Source organism: Zonotrichia albicollis, chromosome 4, assembly GCF_047830755.1.
Source record: "Zonotrichia albicollis isolate bZonAlb1 chromosome 4, bZonAlb1.hap1, whole genome shotgun sequence".
Taxonomy (NCBI): Eukaryota; Metazoa; Chordata; class Aves; order Passeriformes; family Passerellidae; genus Zonotrichia; species Zonotrichia albicollis.
The window spans coordinates 17,274,781-17,293,515 of record NC_133822.1 but is presented as its reverse complement, the minus strand read 5'-3'; the positions used below and the strand labels follow the sequence as shown (position 1 = coordinate 17,293,515).

At 36.6% G+C, this 18,735-nt stretch overlaps 2 protein-coding genes across 3 annotated transcripts in view; both read right to left on the bottom strand.

The window, feature by feature from the left end:
• FBLN1 (fibulin 1) overlaps window positions 1–809 on the bottom strand; it is a 68,293-nt gene extending 67,484 nt beyond the window's left edge. The window contains exon 1 of the mRNA XM_074538969.1: window positions 653–809. Within this exon, the coding sequence (XP_074395070.1) occupies window positions 653–794 (142 nt within the window). The 5' untranslated portion in view covers window positions 795–809. The remainder of the gene's footprint in view (window positions 1–652) is intronic.
• A 6,191-nt stretch (window positions 810–7,000) lies between these two features.
• Window positions 7,001–18,735, bottom strand: part of RIBC2 (RIB43A domain with coiled-coils 2) — a 30,708-nt gene continuing 18,973 nt past the window's right edge. Inside the window, exon 7 of one of the 2 annotated variants that reach the window (XM_026790871.2) lies at window positions 7,001–9,836. In XM_026790871.2, the coding sequence (XP_026646672.2) occupies window positions 9,797–9,836 (40 nt within the window). In that variant the 3' untranslated portion in view covers window positions 7,001–9,796. The remainder of the gene's footprint in view (window positions 9,837–18,735) is intronic. The other variant, XM_014264041.3, reaches the window with a different exon arrangement.

The following is an 18,735-nucleotide window of genomic DNA, read 5'->3' as shown; positions in this document are numbered from 1 at the left end:
TAAAATCCAGAGTCAGTTGTACCTACTAGCTTCAAACCAGGAGTATGGTTTTCTCTATTTCCTCATGGACACTGGAGACCTGCATTATTCAGTGCTGTTTCTTCACTGTTTTATGAATTTCCTGTATTATTACAAGTCTTTTTGCATAGTTCTAAAAAACAAGAACCCATCCTACCCAACCACAAACAATTCCAGCTTGCTAGAAAACCTTTATTTTACCAGTAGAAACTGATTTAAAACATTATAATGTAAGCAGGCAGTCAGTGGAAAGAGTATGAACACTGATAAAACTCTGCAACAAACTCATGTGTACTCATTTCCTCCTTCTCCCCCAGATTCACAGACAGCCTGTTTCTTTTCCTCAGCCTGAATTTCCTTATCAGAGGTTCTCAAACTTTATTTACTCATTTGCCATATCTTTTAGACTTCACAGCCTTGGGCTGAATATCTCTGTCCCAGGCACCCAAGATCAGTCTTGGTGGCCTGAATCTACAAACGAATGTTAATAATACTGTTTTTACTGTGTGGCTTGCATTTACAAAATGCTGACACAATTCTGAGCAGTGGCTATGAAAAGGTACCTTAATAAACATGAATTTAAAAGTTATTGCAGTGCAGCGAATTGTTTAGAATAAAAATATTATAAACTTACCATATTTTCTGGCACAATTCCACAGAAACTGGTTGATACCTGGTGTGTGTGAAATTTGTACACACTGAGTTTTAATTGGGAGGGTGAATGGATCATAAAATCCATGTACAGCTGCAAAGTATAAACATTGAATGAGCTTCATGTTCCATGCTGGGTGTGCCCTGTGGTTCTCAGTTTCATTTGTGTGTGCTCCAGCATTAGCCACAGCCTATGGGGATGAGGAGGCTGGCTCAGAGTCTTTGGAGAGCTATAGTATACTCCAAGTTTTGGATAATATTGAGCTTTTCTGTCTGTCAGGGACTACTCAGTCATTCCTTTCTTAGCTCCTGGCTGAGCTCTGGATGCAGAGTAAGCAACTAAGTTTAGGCTTTGGCTAAAAGAACTTGAAGCAACTAACTCTTTCTTTTCCAGACTACTCTTTCCTTACACTCTTATTCTGACTTTGATCTCACAACTCTTCTTTGATATAGTCCTAGAGTTTGGGGCTGGATCACTGAGATATTCCTGCATGAGGGAAGAACAGCCCTCAAGTGAATGTATGAAAATAGGATGTGGCATACAGACAGACAGCAGCAACTTACACCAAAAGGAGGTAGGAAAAACATCCAGGTTTCTCACAAAAATGACCCCCCACACCCTGAAAGTCCTAAATATTTAGGAATTAATTATCCAGGAGAAATGTGGCCTGCATAACTGCAAGTTTGAGCAGAATTTAACAGACATTCTGTTTCTACCTCATTCTCTCTGGCTTCTGAGATATCTTTTGGCCAAATACTGGAACTCTTTGTGCCTCATGTTGTCTATAGTGATAACCTGATTTGTAAAATATTTTGAGTTTCATAAAATTAAATAAGGTGCATAAGAATTAAGTGTTAGGAACTAGCAGCTTTAAGCTATTAACTTCCCAAGATTGTGGCATGAAGTATTTTGGGCCAATTTTAATTTAACTTTCATTTCCCCTGTTTCAAAGCAGCATCCTATATAGTCTATATTACAGTAACATTAGTGTTTAGAATAACTCTCATATTTTTTCTAAACTTAGAAATGTACAGACAGGCACATTTCCAGCTGGATAGCAGATATAGACATTTACTGGATAGCTATTTGTACTTTACTTCTGAAATATTCCACAAACGCACAGGCTGTCATTATGAAGATCTAATGTCAATAACAGTTGCATTGTAAGCCAGAAAACAGGGTTCTTTCAAATAGGTGTATTTGGGGGCTATATAAATGGTGTCTTACCTCTCCTGCAGCAAATAGGTGGTGTGAAAAGCACTTGCAGAATCATTTACATGAATCCAGAAAATTAAATGCCTTTATTAATTTATTATTAATATACTGTATTTAATAGCTCCGTTTATTAATATACTGTATTTAATAGCTCTGCTAAAGACAAGTGAAAGTTTGGCTCTATGGAAATCATTGGCAAAATTCCCACTGACTTCAGTGGGGCCAGTGCTGTTAACTCTACCCTACAAGGAAAATCCAGATTGCCTAGGAAGCTGGCCTGCCTCTGCTAAGACCTCAGTCCAGGCTGCTTACAAGTTGAGCTGACTTTGTACAATTACGAAAGCTGTTATTCTTGAGAATTTGCCAAATCCTCAAGACAAAACTAGCATAATAAATTATCCCCAAACTTTTGCCCTGGAGTGAAAGAAAACTTCTCATTTTATAAATGAAATCACCTATGTAGACTTCCATATTCCAGTGGTTTCACTGACAGTTTTACAGAAATTAAAAAATTTATTATTATTTCAAAAAATAAACTCATGCTTATTAAATGAACGCTGATGAAACATTCTGCCTCCAAGTTTGACATCTCATTGTAAATCCACTAAAATATATAAAATTTGTTGAAATGTGAGTATATTGTTTTGTACCTTCTGAAACTATCAGAATTAAGGATGATTTATAGTCTGTGAGGAAAGGCTAAGTGAATTGAGATTGTTCTGCCTGGAAAAGAGAAGGCTCTGAGGTGACATAACTGCCCCTTCCAGTACCTAAAGGAAGCCCAGAAGAAAGGTGGAGAGAGAGTGTTAACAAGGGCTTGCAGTGACAGGACAAAGGGGAATGGTTTCAAACTGACAGAGAGCAGGTTTGGATTGGATATCAAGAAGAAATTCTTCCCTGTGAGGGTGGGCAGGCCCTGGCACAGGGTGCCCAGAGAAGCTGTGGCTGCCCCAGCCCTGGAAGTGTTCAAGACTAAGTTGGACAGGGCTTGGAGCAACCTGGGATAGTGGAAGGTGTCCCTGCCCATGGCAGGGGGTGAAAAGGGATGGGCTGTAAGTTCCCTTCCCACACAGATATTCTATAATTAAAATATATGTCTATTCCAGACCATTTACTACACCAAACCATTCGGTTTCCTTGTTCCCATCAAAACACAAAGATGACTTTGTGAATAGGAAAAAACCACAAGGAATTTGATTTAATATGGAACAGAAAATTCAGCAACATTGTGATACAACAAACCCCCTAAAAATCCAGCTGTGGGGAGTTCTCTCTATAAGTTATATGAAGATTGTCCATATTTAGAGCTCTCTGCTAAACACACAGAATGCAGATCCATGTTAGTGGCCATTGACTAACTCTCTGTGTTCCCTTGCAAAGTTTAATTGTAGCTGCTTTTCTTTTATACTCTGTAAAGTTTCACAGTAGATGTTCAAGTACTGTTTTTCTGATCATAGCTGGAAGAAATTGGTCTGTTTGCTCTGAAGCAGCAAAGCTAAGAATAGCTTTAACTTTGCAAAGAACTGCCACTGAAGAAACTGGCAATATTTCTGTTGGAGTGGTTCTCATGGGATGGTATGTAGCCTGATTTCAATACAGCCAAACACTTCATCTTTATTTAACAGGCTTATTAACTTCACTGGGATTACTCACACACCTTAATTTATATTTGCCCTTAAATTCTTTATTGAACTGGGTTATATAAAGCGTCCTAAATAAAAAGTCCACTCATGTTTTTCATTTTCCAAACTGCATGTTAAGAACTGTAGTTTTTCACTATGATTTCTGTAGCCAGCATTTGCCAGACTCCATCATGGGTCAAAAGAATCTTTTCCACACACATGCTGTTCATGCCTCCTTCTGTATTTTCTGACAGCTCACAGAATCTGATGTCCTTTTCACTTCACTGCCTGTCACAGTGAGCTGTTTCCTTTCTTAGTAAAGCCAGCCTTACTAGAAATGTCTGTAAATTCTCTTCTGGTTTGCTGTTCTGTTTCTAGTAAAAAAAAAATTAATTCATGCTGGAGTTTTCACTGCCAGATTTCTCTTCATTCCTCAGCTGAGGATGAGAACCCAAATAGTAATGTCAGTGTTGCTTTCATATGTCAGTCATATGTAGATTTCAAAAGAAAAGGAAAAAAGAAAATTCCCCCTTATATTCTGAGTTTATTTATTCTGTGAAGGAGGCAATGATTGTTCTTTTTAAAGAGCTAGCGATCTTGGCATTCAATTTTTCTTCAGAATTTACTTTCACAGAGAACACACAAGAATGTGTTTGTATCTCAGGTAAGCGTATCCCATATTAATTTTCTTCATGAGTGAAGATCCAGGAGTCCGAACTTTCAGGAGATTACAGACAAACCCATTAACACATTGTCTCAACCCCCTGGCTGTTGTTCATTGTGTTTTAGGTAAAAGTCATCTCTTCCAAGCATGGCTCTGCATAGTGGAATCACTCTTTTATTTGCTTATGTGGATTTTAGCTGGCCACCCCTAGAGGATCTAGCACTGTGGAGTGACATTTGTAAAACCAGACCCCTAAATATTCCCTTCATATTCATATAAACAGCAACTAGCAGTAGTAATGGTCTATGAAATACTAATAAAAGCCTAAAGAATTCATCTGTTCTCTCTTCCTACATTCCTGGGCTCCTCCGCATACAATATAATTAATATTTACCTTAGACATCAGATAAAATACTGGAGCTTTAAGCTGTCAGAGCTGCTAATACCTTCTCATCAGATTGATGGCTTTTGAGATGAAAGATGAACTAGAGATCTTTCCTGCTAGAAAGATAAGTTTGTTCTTAAGAGCACTGCCAGGATAGAAATGAGACTTAATTATGTATGTGACTTCAAAAAGCCCTCACTATTTTACCAGCAGGATGGCAAGGTCAGAAAATACTCATGAGAAAGATTTTATCACTCTAGATAATACTTTCAGAATTATATTATTTTTCAAGCTTATTGTGAATATTCACAGCATTTTCTAATGCTTACCTACAGTGTGATGTCCCACATTGCCCTTCCATCCAGACATATGATGAGAGAGAAATGTCAAAATACTTCTTATCCAGATTTTTTTAACTGGAGAAAACTTCTGTCCTGTCTATGAAGCTTCCATTTAAGACATGGCTAAGGAACAACAATTTGTACTTTTCTTCCACCATGGATTTCTGCATCCCCATGGATCCCCATTCCCTGTGGGTGGATCTCTGCATCCCCTGTGGATCCCCTGTGGATCTTCAGTGGATCTCCCCTGGTGTCACCACAGCTGCAGAGGAATCTCGGCTCTGGCCCCTGGAGCACCTCGTGCCCCTCCTTCTCCACTGACCCCGGTGTCTCCAGGTTGTTTCTCTCACACATTCTCACCTCCTCCTCTTCTTTATCTGGAATTAAAGCTGCCCCACTGTCTTTGTTTTGATTTTCTTCTCAAATCTGTTATCCCAGAGGCATTACCATCATATCTCTAATTGGCCCAGCCTTTGCCAGTGGTGTGTCCATCTTCAGAACCATCAGAGATTGGCTCTGCTGGACATGAAGGAAGCTTCCAGCAGCTTCTCACAGAAGCCACCTCTGTGCCCTTCACCACAAAAAAACAGGCTGTGCAAAACCAACACATCAACAGACACAGATGAGAAACATTCACATCAGCCTGCAGCAATTTTAAGCTCTGTACTATGAGCACTTGAGAACCAGAACGCACACACAATGATCCCTCTCTATCTCTGTCCCACGGGACGCTCTTCAAAATATGGTTTTTCAAGATTTATTTAGAATATAAGACAATGCTTAGGCAATGTGGATTTGTCTGGCTTCCATTTTTATGTGTTTGTACTAAGTTTGGCTTTGGCATTCCTGTGTGCCACCCAAGTTGTATTTTATTTGGAGGCATTTTCATGTTGCTCTCTACTTCAGAGGACTCAGCAAAGGAATACGTTTTACACTTTGCAACATGGAACTGGAACTGTCACTATAGCATGTATAACTACATTTAGAGATTGAATTGTCTAGGCACAGTTATTTATCTCAAAAACAGGATATGTATTTTCTGGGACAAACATAACTACCTTCTCTTTTGACTCTAATGCCTATGAAAAGCAGCCATAATTACTAGTGAAACACCACAAAAGTGCCAAGTTTGAGCACGTGTTTCTTTCCTTTTTTGTTTATTTATGTATCTATGCATACATTGTTACACTGGCCTGGCTCTTGCTTCAACATAGGCCCAATTTCAGCTGAAAAGCTCAGGTTAGTGTTCAGTGTCTCCCAAAATGAAAAATTCTTGTTTAAAAGACCTTTTGTACACTTCAGGAAGTTACATGGTTTTGCCTTCAGACTCTTACATTCCTACCATAATTTCAGGGAAAGACTGAACAGATACCGAGTCTAAAAACTCATCCATGGCATGAAGAAAAACAAAAGTGATATAATAACCAAAAATTCAATGGAAGCACAAATACCTATATGTCAAGATTCTTGATTTCATGGCTGATGTAAATCCTCATGGCTCCACTCTTTTAATCAAAATTGTGACAATTTGCAACAGAAGACGATTGGCTACTGTTGGGAAAAAAAAGGAGGTGCAGTATCCTATGAATTTCTATATGTAGGGCAGGAAGTTTATTAATGTGTCCTCAACAATACTGTAGTTCATCTCTTAATTTAAAAAATAAGAAAAAAAGAGAAAATGAGAAGAAAAGAGATGAGAGGGAAAGGAGGAAAGGAAAAAGGAAAGGAAAAAGGAAAGGAAAGGAAAAAGGAAAAAGGAAAGGAAAAAGGAAAAAGGAAAGGAAAAAGGAAAGGAAAAAGGAAAGGAAAGGAAAAAGGAAAGGAAAGGAAAAAGGAAAGGAAAAAGGAAAGGAAAAAGGAAAAGGGAAAAAGGAAAGGAAAAAGGAAAAAGGCAAAAGGAAAGGAAAAAGGAAAAAGGCAAAAGGAAAGGAAAAAGGCAAAAGGAAAGGAAAAAGGCAAAAGGAAAGGAAAAAGGAAAGGAAAAAGGAAAAAGGAAAGGAAAAAGGAAAGGAAAAAGGGAAAAGGAAAGGAAAAAGGGAAAAGGAAAGGGAAAAGGGAAAAGGAAAGGGAAAAGGGAAAAGGAAAGGGAAAAGGAAAGGGAAAAGGAAAGGGAAAAGGAAAGGGAAAAGGAAAGGGAAAAGGAAAGGGAAAAGGAAAGGGAAAAGGAAAGGGAAAAGGAAAGGGAAAAGGAAAGGGAAAAGGAAAGGAAAAAGGAAAGGAAAAAGGAAAGGAAAAAGGAAAGGAAAAAGGAAAGGAAAAAGGAAAGGAAAGGAAAGGAAAGGAAAGGAAAGGAAAGGAAAGGAAAGGAAAGGAAAGGAAAGGAAAGGAAAGGAAAGGAAAGGAAAGGAAAGGAAAGGAAAGGGAAAAGGACTTTTAAAGTTTGAAATTTAGAATAACACAAATCACTGTAAAGTCAGACCTTTAACACTTCATGATATAATGCACTACACTGAGGTGTAATACTTAAAAATATTGACACTGTTTGTAAAATCATATATAGGACTTGAATTTAAAGTTCTTTCTGTTATTACATTCCCCATCTCCTTTTTTATGCTTTTTTTTTTTTTTTTTTTTTCAGAGTAAAAACTTCTTACAGCCTCTGCTTCAAATACAAGAAAATCTGGTCCCAGATGTCACTAATTGGGAACAGGTTAGCAGAGGGATTTACAGAGAGATGCCTGAAGTTACAAATCATCATGTGGGATCTGACAACAGCCTGTTTGACTGGGCTGTTTCATTTCATTGTATGTTAATAAGCTTTAACCAGTACCATGCAAAGCACAGAGGACACATTCAAGCAGGGAAATGACATTAATATAGGTCTTTCTAAAAGCTCTTAGTGTTTGTAACATACCAAGTACCATGTAAATATCTCTCTTCTAGCCAGGGATTCAGCATAAGCACAAACTGACATGAGAAGTACATTAATCAGTGTCTTTTGTTTCTTAACATCTGACATTTAAAAACTAAATTTAAGGAGTTAAATGTTTTTCAGCAGATCACTAGTTAAAGAACATTTAAAATTAATTTTCTCCAATAAACACACATTTGGAGAAGGAAGGAAGAGTAAAGAGAATTGCAGTTAGTTATGATGTAGATTTGCTTTTGCTGCTGGAATCAGCAGGAACGTTGCCATTAATTTCAAGGGTAGAAAGACTGAGCCAACTACAGTACAGTTGCACTAACTGAATAAACAGAAACACTTCCTTCCCATGGGATTAAAACACTGCATTAAAACACAAATACTTAGTTTGAAATCTAGTCTTTAAAAAATAAAATTATCAAGTTACAAATAATCAAGACAGTTCTGCACATTTACATGCAAGCTTAGTCCAGAGACTACTGAAGCCAACTAACAATTCTCAACACATTTCAACTGGTTGAAACCGCCAGGTAGCACTCACTATTGGTCAATTTTTAACTTAGATATTAACACTTGTGTTCCATTTGAAATGCTTACTTCAAATTTATTTATGAGGCTTTTTTCTTACTATACAATAAAACAATGCAAATGCACATACAAATTCTGGTATCCTCCCAATGACAATATTTTGTGAGCCTTATTGTCCATTTTCCTGTGTTTCATGTTAGTCATTAGCCCTGGTGCTAACTGTGAGTAAGACAGAAAACCAGTGGGAATTGTCTTTCATTTTCTTTTCATTGTCTCAAATGACCATATAAGAATTTGGATCTATTGAAATATACTGCAAAATTCTCCTTACCTCATAGGAAATCCAATCCAAGTTATGTGAAACATTTTCTGCTGTGGAGATTACTTTAGACATACTCTGCCCTTCAAATAAAATGAAAACTAGGAGGCAGTTAATATGCCCAAATATAGTAACTAACCATATAATTATTATTTTAACATGTCATTTATTAATGTGTAAGTTCTTTTTACTCTTCATTTCATGGTTGTGTGAATATTACAATCCATGTTTGAATCACGCAGTTGAAACACACTGGTTTTGAAAAGAAAGGTTTTAAATAGTGAGATCCCATTTTGGCTTTCAAGATCACTTTTTGTCACCAGATAACTCAATATAATTATTCTGACAAGTAACACCGGACACTCTCATTCCCTTTCCTGTAAGACAGGTCTTTGGCATACTACAATGTATTGTGGGAGCCACTGGTCTTTATGGAAGGCATATTCCTATGGAAGTATCAGCTTAGGAGAAGAGAGATGGCCCTTAACTTTCACCAAAAAATTGAGTTTTTTACTTAAAAGAAAATCAATGTAAATTTTTCACTTAGTGCAATCACAAGCTGCATCTGAATTCCAGCATGGAGTCACCTTTGCACTGTTTTAAAACCACCCTGTAATTTTTCTGTTCATTTAATCCCTGCTTTCTGTATTAGATTCATTTAAACAAACAGAAGAGCTCAGAAGGCTTAACAAGATATGTGAAATGGAGAAAAGCAAACTGCCGTCTTGGAACAATTGCACAGAAAATGCAAGCAACGACACCAAGTTTTTACCAAGCCTTCTTAGAGGATATTTCAGGGTCTCAAAGTAAGTGCCCCAAGCACCCTCTCAAGCTCAGAATGTCTCCTCTTCAATATTTAGGGAGGAGTGCTTATTTCTGGCTTTGTGGCATCCAGAGTGCTCAAAGCATTACTAGTAATTACTATTAGTTATGAGTTATACATTAAATTCATTATGGAAATTAACACTGAGATTACTGCAAGAATGAAAATCATCATCACATTCTTACTATTCTCCCAAACTTCCTGAAGTACAAAGCAAAGGAAACAGACCAAAATATTTCAAAAGAAATGTTTTTGTTTGTACCAATTGTGTCTCCTTCTAAACAGTCAGTTTGGCTTCCCAGGGAGAAGCAGGGAAAATAAATCTGTTATGCTGATCAGAAATGTAATTCTCAGACCACATTCAGTTCATATTGAAAGATATCCATGCACACACAGGTCTCTCCTCCTGTGGGGAAAAGAAAACAAGGGAATGAAATTTCTTCTCTAGACTAAAATTTTCATTGCTGCTAAAACAGCCCTTTACAGCCCCTTTAGAATTTAAATTTTGAACAGATTTGCCTAGCCCCTCTGATGTATTCAGGGCAACTTATAAACAGTAAAAGAAAGGTAATATAGTGGAGCCTCTTTGGCAGTTTGCCTGAATCCAAACACAGATCATCTGTTGGCAAGAGAGGAATGGTTTGGTTATGTCAGAAGTGGCATATGTTACTTTAGGAAACAAATTTCCTCTGCAGCAGGAATTTAAACACAAGTGCAGCTCCAAACTATCTGAACAGTGCTCTCAACTGAACAAGAAAACTTGTATGAATGAATGAATGAATGAATGAATGAATGAATGAATGCCCAACACACAGGAAGGGATGCAATTTGTCTGAGGATTCAACTAATATGATAGAATACAAAAAAAATCTAAATGCCATCCTGCAAAACAGTAACTACCATTGTTTATTATAGCTAAAGGATGAGAAAAAATTAAAATAACAAAATTATGATATATGCTGCTTCTAATTTAGACGAGTCTTAGATGCACTGATATTGGGAGAAAAATTCTTAGTGAATGTTCCCTCTTTCACTCCAAGCTTCAAAAATACTCTAATTCCAACTTTAAAATTTTGAATTCTTGCACTTTATTATTTACTAGATAGGCCAAGAAATCAACTGTCACATACAACGTGATATTATTTCATTACACGTTAGTCAGACATGAAGAACTAAAGTACTTTGCTAACTTTACAGAACATTATTATTATTATTATTATTATTATTATTATTATTATTATTATTGCTGTTAGTTTTGTCAGGGGTCAACATACACTGCAGACAACAAATAACATAAGTAAAAGACTTAGTGTAGTAAGAAAATTCTTCATTTTGTTAGAAATGCTGTAATGTATTGCTAGATGTAACATATACTTGTAAATATATAAAAATACATTAATTTCGTAATCAGCAGGAGTCTTTAGGTGAACTCAGCATCCTAGGGTGCCAACTATAAGCCTCATTTAATTGTGAATCAAGCAGGTATGTTAATGATGGACAGCATGCTAGCATCTGGATAGACAGGGAATTTTCATTGAGTAGAAAAGTGATTTCCCTATTTATCCCTTTATTTTAGCTTTACGCTAATATAAAAATACTATTTTCAAAATCCCAAACTTGCATAAATCTCATGAAGTTGAACAAAAAAGAGGATTAATTGCTGTTAATAGAACTAAGCTGAAGTTAATAATGTAAAATATACTTTTCTTAAATCCCTGGATTCCATTAAAGGAAACTGTGTTGTGGCTGTGGTGGACTGAATGTTAATCTAACACATATGCTTTGCAAATGCCTACTCATACATAAATTCTCAGATGAAATATTTGAAAGCATTATTACGATCTTGTACTGGAATATTCTTCTAGGTCTTAAACTGGGTAGTTTTAAGAAATATATACCTTAAGGAACCACAAAATTTTTTGTTGAGTTTCAGCTGAAACAAAAAAAACACCCCAAGCCCCAGTTGGTTCTTCAGAAATAACCCTTCCTAAAGGGTTTTGCATTCTAGAGTGCTATAGCAGCCTCAATGAGTCAGCAAATGAAGAAAGCACTATTCTGCTTGAATGAAGAACATCAGCTGGTTTTGAACTCCTTTTTCTCATACCAGGCTTTTAAACAGAAACATGAGTTTCTACTCACACTATATTGAAAATATGTATGGCAGTTAAATAACTTAAAAAATAACAGAAGACATAAATCCCTAATTAAAGTTCTAAAGTAAATGTAATTTTTACTCTAATCAATACTCTCTGATATTGTCTGTATAGATTTTATGCCTCAGTTTTCAGTGACAACAAATACAATGAAATGTCCAGACCAGACTGCAATTTGATCAGATTTGGAAGCCATTAAGTCAATTTAAGTAATTTTGTAATTCATTAAGTCCCTTGGTATTTTACGAAAATATCAGCTCTAAATTCTTGCTTGGATAGCTAAAAAGTCTAATAATACAGTGCACCACAGGCCCCAAACAGGTGATTTTAGTCTTAAATTGTGTGATTTCAGTCTTCATTGTTTTTAAAAAAGAAACACTTTATTTGCACTTCTTAGGAACAGGAATTCAAGCCAGGGGGCCATTTAGACTGGTTTGGGTTTTTTTTCTAGCTGTAGCTGTAAGTGGATGCTCATTGAGGAACAACAGAATAAAAACAGACTTTTCCTTCAGAAGTCCCTCAGTTTCCAGTTATATGCAGGTCACACAATTTCCTAAGCTTACTGGATTTTCTTCTGTTTAGTAATCTTAAGTGGATTCCTCTTCAAAGTGTTTGTCCACTTCCCCCTAAAATCCACAAAAATATGAGCATCTGCAAAGCCTCCTGGTGAGCAGTTGCATGGGGCTGCTAGTCTTTGCATAAAGAAATGCCACACTGTATTTGTTCTGAAATCAGCTTCATCTGACGGTCCTCAGTTTTTCTATGAAAAGAGACAGCAAACAGCTGAGCTGCATCAACTATCCCTGTGAAATCCTGTGGATTTCTTATCAGCCCTCTAAATCACTCTTTTCTGAGTTAAAAATTGCTAACCTAGTAGCTCAGTCCTTCTAGAGAAACTCCATCCTTTTGTTACTTTTTTTTGCCTTTGCTGAATATTTTCAAGTTTTAATACATTCCTTTTTAAGACCAAGAGATCAGAATTTGCACAATATCCAAAAACCCCTGATTGAACTATAAAGGTACATGGTGGCGTAATGGTGTTCCCTGTTTATTCAGTCCTGGAAATGCCTAACAGTTGATTTGGTTTTATGACTGTCACTGAGCAATGAATCAATGTTTTATGAAACTAAAGATCATAACCTCAGAATCTTGCTCTTGAGTGGGAACAGCTGGTTCAGTTTTATGAGACTCCTGGGTTGTTTCTGCCATGTGTTTGATTTCACATTTATTTACTCTGAATTTCAGCTGCCATTTTATTGCCTGGTCCTTTAGTCCTATAAGCTCTCCTTTACCATCTCCTCCTCTTCCCTCTATCCTGAATTACTTAGTATCTTCCAAACTTTTAATCTGAATGTTCACATCTGCTTCTAGGTTATTTATGAGTACATTGAAGAGAGTAGAGCTTAGCACAGACCACTCCTGAAATTTCCAAATGACTCTTCATTGTAAAAACTACATTTTAGACTAATCCTCCTTAGCCAATATTTTAGGTGACTTTTTAGCTAAGCAAGGACCTTCCTTTTTGGTCTGTGCTGATTCATTTTCTTAAAAGCTCTCAGTGACAGACTTCTTTAAATGCACTGCATATCTACATGAACTATGGCCTGTAATAACAGCATGGTCCACAACTGCACTGATCCTCTGAAAGATCACCCAGAGATCCGTAAGGCAAAAATCTCTTGATTCTCTTACATAGATCGTATTGAGTTAGGTTTTCCCATTTTAATTTTTATTATGAATTTATAACTGAATTCTGCGTGAAACAGATCACTTCACATTATTAACAGGAATAAGTTAGTATTTCCAAACTCAAAAATTTACTGTTTTACACATGTGGGGCAATATGGCAAAGAAAGAAAGAAAGGCACTCACTCAGGGAGGTTGTGGCTGCCCCATCCCTGGAAATGTTCAAAGCCAGGTTGGATAAATCCTTTAGCAACCTGGTCTAGTGGGAGGTGTCCCTGCACATGGTAGGGGAGGTTGGACTATATGATCTTTAAGGAGCATTTCAACCCCTTAACATTTTAAAATTCCATGATTCTATGAAGCTGCCTTGATTTGGACTTGATGATCTTGGAGGCCTTTTCCAACCTTAGTGATTCTATTTTCATTCTACTGGGTGGTAAACTGGATTGCTTGGATTTTACTATCTGTAAAAAGAATGTACCATTCTGTAAGCCAAAATAACATTTTACCAAAAATGTGACCTCAAATGATTCATTCTTTTCCTTTAATTCATAGAAGAAAAAGGACTAATTAATTCATTAGGAAAACCTAGAAACCTGGAAAACTAAAGTTGTTGAGGAAGAAAATTCATATAATTATTTCAACCCTTTGAAGCACTTGCAAAAACCTTCAAGGAAAAATACAGCATTTAATTGTGATTATTTTCCTTCCCTATGAAAGAATTTGATTTAAAAATAACTGCATTCATTACAGTTACCTTTTTAAAGTGATACCCACACTGGTACAGGGTGTTCCACAGCCAGCTACACTACCCAGTACCCTCTCCATACAACAGTGGCTCATAGTCCCCTGAAAGCATATCCCAAACAGAAAATGTTTTTCTACTATCTAAAAGATATCAATCTCCTAGGCCCATCCATGAAAACTTCCTATGATGCAGAATCAATAAGTAAAAATATACTCTCTGGATCATGATATTCCAAATGTATTGAATAAATTTCTAATTATATATTGAGTGGCTATATTTATAAAGGCATTTAATTCTTTCTGCAGTCAACATTAATTAGTACCTAAATATATTTAAAATTCCACCATGTAGGACAAAATGGGAAACCGAATTCCTTTTAGATGCCAAAAGTATACATGGGCCAAAATATTTGTGATTAACATTTAGGACCGAAAAATACAGTGAGAGGTAAACACACAAATGGAGCACAGGCAAACAGAAAGAGGGCAGTATTCACAGAATTAAATTGTCTTGCTGGTAAATAATAGATTAACTGCTTACCCCCTCTCAGTATCTTCAGTTTTTCATTCATTTATCAATATCGGCCCTAAGCCATGCATCAAAGGAACTGTAAAGTAAATTTAAGGGTGTAAAAGGACAAACAGTGCTGGTAGAGAAGATGCAGGTCATTGTCCTGTGTGTGGGCAGCAGTTTTGCATGTACAGAACACTTGATTTCAATTTCTCCTTTTTTAATGAAGAGTAGTTCAGTGCAGATTTTTTGCAAAAGGGAACTGGTGCAAAACACAAGGAGTAAGGAACGTGAGTTTCTGAAGCTGTGCTGTTCATGTCTGGTTGGTGACAGCCAGGCTTTGGCCAGCACTGAAGTTGGAAACCATATGGAAAGTGTCACAAACACTTGGAAAATACTGCTCTGAAAACTACTCAAGGCAGTGAGGAGCATGTTCCAATTACAGCATCATACTGTAAATCCAGTTGGCACAGACGCAAGGCAGGATGAAAAGCAACAGGCTGAAAATCAAAATATGTTAGGGGCAATTGCTGGGACTTTGTCAATAAAAGCTGTGCACATGAGTGAACAACTTTTTGGCCTTTAGTAGTGAAAATAATAATACAATTAAGCACCAGGCATAGAAAAAAAAATGGTGTGTTTTTTACTTTTTTTAAAAGTTAAAATTTGCTGTAATCATTTGAGGCTGCAGTGAGTTAAAGACTTGATTTGTTTGCACGGTATCTCAAACAAAATACATCTTTATCAAAAAATATATTTTGTCTAAAATATTAGCAAAACCCAACATCCATTGAATATCATTCAAACTAATCAAATAGCCACACCAGGGTCTGTTCTCCACTCAATATATTTGCTCTATGTACAACAAGATGTGCAGTTCCCCAAAACATTTTATACCCAGATGTAAGAACTGAGTGTGGAAAGACAATGCTTTTTTTTAACATCTCTGTGAGCACAAAGCCTCAGTTCTGCACCAATTATGCTTCTACTAAACTGCTGCATTAGGAACACTTAGAGGTCTCTGATAACAGAGGCTTATTTCCCTCCAGTGCAAGTTTGAAATTCAGTTTACTCACCTCTTCAGTGCACCATAAAATGCAGGATGAAAGAATTTTCCAAAAGACAAGAATCTTCCTAAGAAGAAACTTCTATAAGTGAAGAATCCCATTAGAAATCCCTCCTTTCTCTGCCCAAGCATGTAACTCCAGGTACAAACGCCACACCTCAGCATCAGGTAACACTGCTCTCTGCACAATAGAAAACCTGACCTGCCTTAGCAATGAATGGCAAATGCTTCCCACGGTGCTGCTCCTGCATTTTGTTGCATGCCAGGGAGCCAGTGTCAGGGGAATGTGACAGACATTGCTCTGTTCAGCACATTGTCACATTTGCAAACCAGTTTTTAGCTTGGAATATAAAAATATATCAAAAATACCCATTCCTGCTCTGTGTTACTGCATTACTGCAACTTCCTTTCACATTTAACTCAGCTGAGTGATTTCTAGTTGAACTGGTATAAATCACCGTAGAAGTCTTGTTCTAGGGCAAACATTGAAGGCTAAAAAAATAAACAGAGACAAAAAGGAAGATAGATTGCCTAAAATATTTTTCAAAACAAAATTAAATTGCTCCTAGTGCTTTCACACATCTCTCTCTCATACATTATTTTCACAGACTGGGCCAAATTCAATAGACACATTGAATGGCCCTATCTGATCTCAGGTCACTACTTAATTAGATGACAGAGAAATATTACATGACAGGGAGTCAGTGAGAGAAAGAATAACCTTGGGCAAAACCAAAACTCCAAATCTGAGATATAAATACACATGAAGGAAGCACCACTGCTTGTTATTTTGCACTTTTTCCAAAAAATATAAGTGCTAAATTAGGAACTGGCATAGTGAACTCCAAAATGATCACACACAGTTGCCTTGGATTCCCAGAAACAGAAGATTCAGATTTAAATGAGGAAGATTGCATTATAGATGATAAAAGGTTTATGTATCATGCTCTAGGAAAGTTTATTATTTCCTAATCACTGAGAAGAGTCTGTGGACTGGAATGTGACATGGGGAAATGGACATTTTTGTGTAAGAGGCCCATTATAACAACTGAAAATAAACAACTAGATCTCGGCATCTGTCAGTAAAAACAAAAGGCACAAGTTGAAAAGAAGGAAAAAATGGATTTTTTTCCTTCTCACAGTTTTAAACAGCAAGTTGTGCAGAATCTACACATCTTCATGGCTGCCTCAAATTTTAAGATACAGTAAGATAGAGATTCCATACTCTCAAGAAGGTGGAGATCCACAGGGTGATACATTTGCTCTTCGTATTCTACAATAATTTGCAATATTCTACCTCAGCTGGAGGAGAACAGTATCTCACAGCAGGAGAAGACAAAAAACCACCTTCCCTGTCTCTCAGCCTTTCCTTCTCTGTCTCATAGAACTGCTTCAATTGCAGTCTGTTGGTACTATTTATGCATCTTGGTTACAATGTAAGGGATGTATTCTGTCACCACCTACATCACCTTCTGATGAGCTGTCACTGGTTGGTCTGTGCAACAATGATATTGAGATAAAAGACACCTAGATACACAAAGGAGTATTTTAAATTAAGAAAAAATATAATCCCTTAATATTTTTAGAGGCAAGAAATGAAATCACAAAATTACAGAATGGTTATGTTTGGAAGAAACCTCTGGAAATCATGTGGAGACTCCCTCAGCCAAACAGAACTACTTAGAGATGGTCACCCAGGACTGTATCCAGATGAATTTTGAGTATCTCTGAGAATCAAGACTCATTTGCTCTGGGCAATCTGTTAGAGTGCTCCATCATTCTCCTAGGAATGACTTCCAAGTACAAAAGCACAGCTCCATGCAAAAATGGCACCACACACTGTCCTATAATGAAATATAATCATTTAGGAAAAAAAACACAGAAAAGCTAAAACTGAAAATTCAAGTTAACAGTCAAGTAAATCATCACAAGAATACATTGCTCATTTTACTTCATATCTATTTGTGTGTTCTTACCTATTGTTAGTGATAATACTCTCAACCAAAAGTTTCAGTCTCTGTTTATTTTCTGTGACATGAATATGAAGATAACTCTACATGTTCACACTCAATACCATCATACCCTTTGATTAAATTGTAAGCACTTGGTAAGAAAAGAGAGGATACCAAAAGTACTGAGATTCCACTGCTGACTTTAGTACCTTTGGGTGTGGGCATAATCCACTCTTGACCAAAACTCACAATGTCTCCTCAATGTAAATGTCCTTCAAGATTCCAGAAAAAAAATACATCAGTATATTTGTATATTGATACAGCATGCAGCCTGATGACAATTATATGGATTATACATCTATTTTCTCTAGACAGTCCCAAAAAATACAGCTTATACTGATAAAGACAACTATACTTTACCAAAAAATACAGCTTATACTGATAAAGACAACTATACTTTACATAGAAAGTAAGAATGAAAAAAACCTTTTATGATATTTAGTTTGTGCACAGATTATTCAGGGCCTGAAGCTTCAGCACAGCCACAATTCAGCTCACAGAAGGACAGTGCTTTTAGGCAGATGAACAGAATTTGATTATTCTGTGCATCTAGGACCTCACATTTTAGCATATTAAAACTATTAACATGGCTCCATTCTAAAGATAAACAACAGTTTCTAGACACAACATATTTTGTTTGTGTAAATGCTTTTTACTGAATCTGAGTAGCATTTGAAAACCATACATTTTTTGTTTAATGTTCCTTGCCAAGAATGAGAACACCATTTGGACTACAAGCTCAGTGACATCATTGCTGAAGAATGAAATTATTTTCCTGGCTACTTAAAAAACCTGGATACTATATAACATTTTTTAAAGTGTCTGTTCCTAGGATATACATGTCCATGTAATTGACATTTCCCAGTGGGAACAAATCTTCTGTTTTCAGAGAGGTCAAACAGACCATGAAGAAGATAGAGCTCATAATTCCTTTTTCCTCAATGCACTACAGAGAAAGGAAAAGAAAATGGTGGAAATTTGCTCTTCACAGGAAAATATAAGAACATAACTCATTGGATCAGACCAGTTGTCCATCTATCATAATATCCTGCCTTTGACAGTAACCTATGCATTAGAGGGAAGTAGGAGAAAGGCATAACAGACACCTTCCAAAGAACCTGCCCACAGCT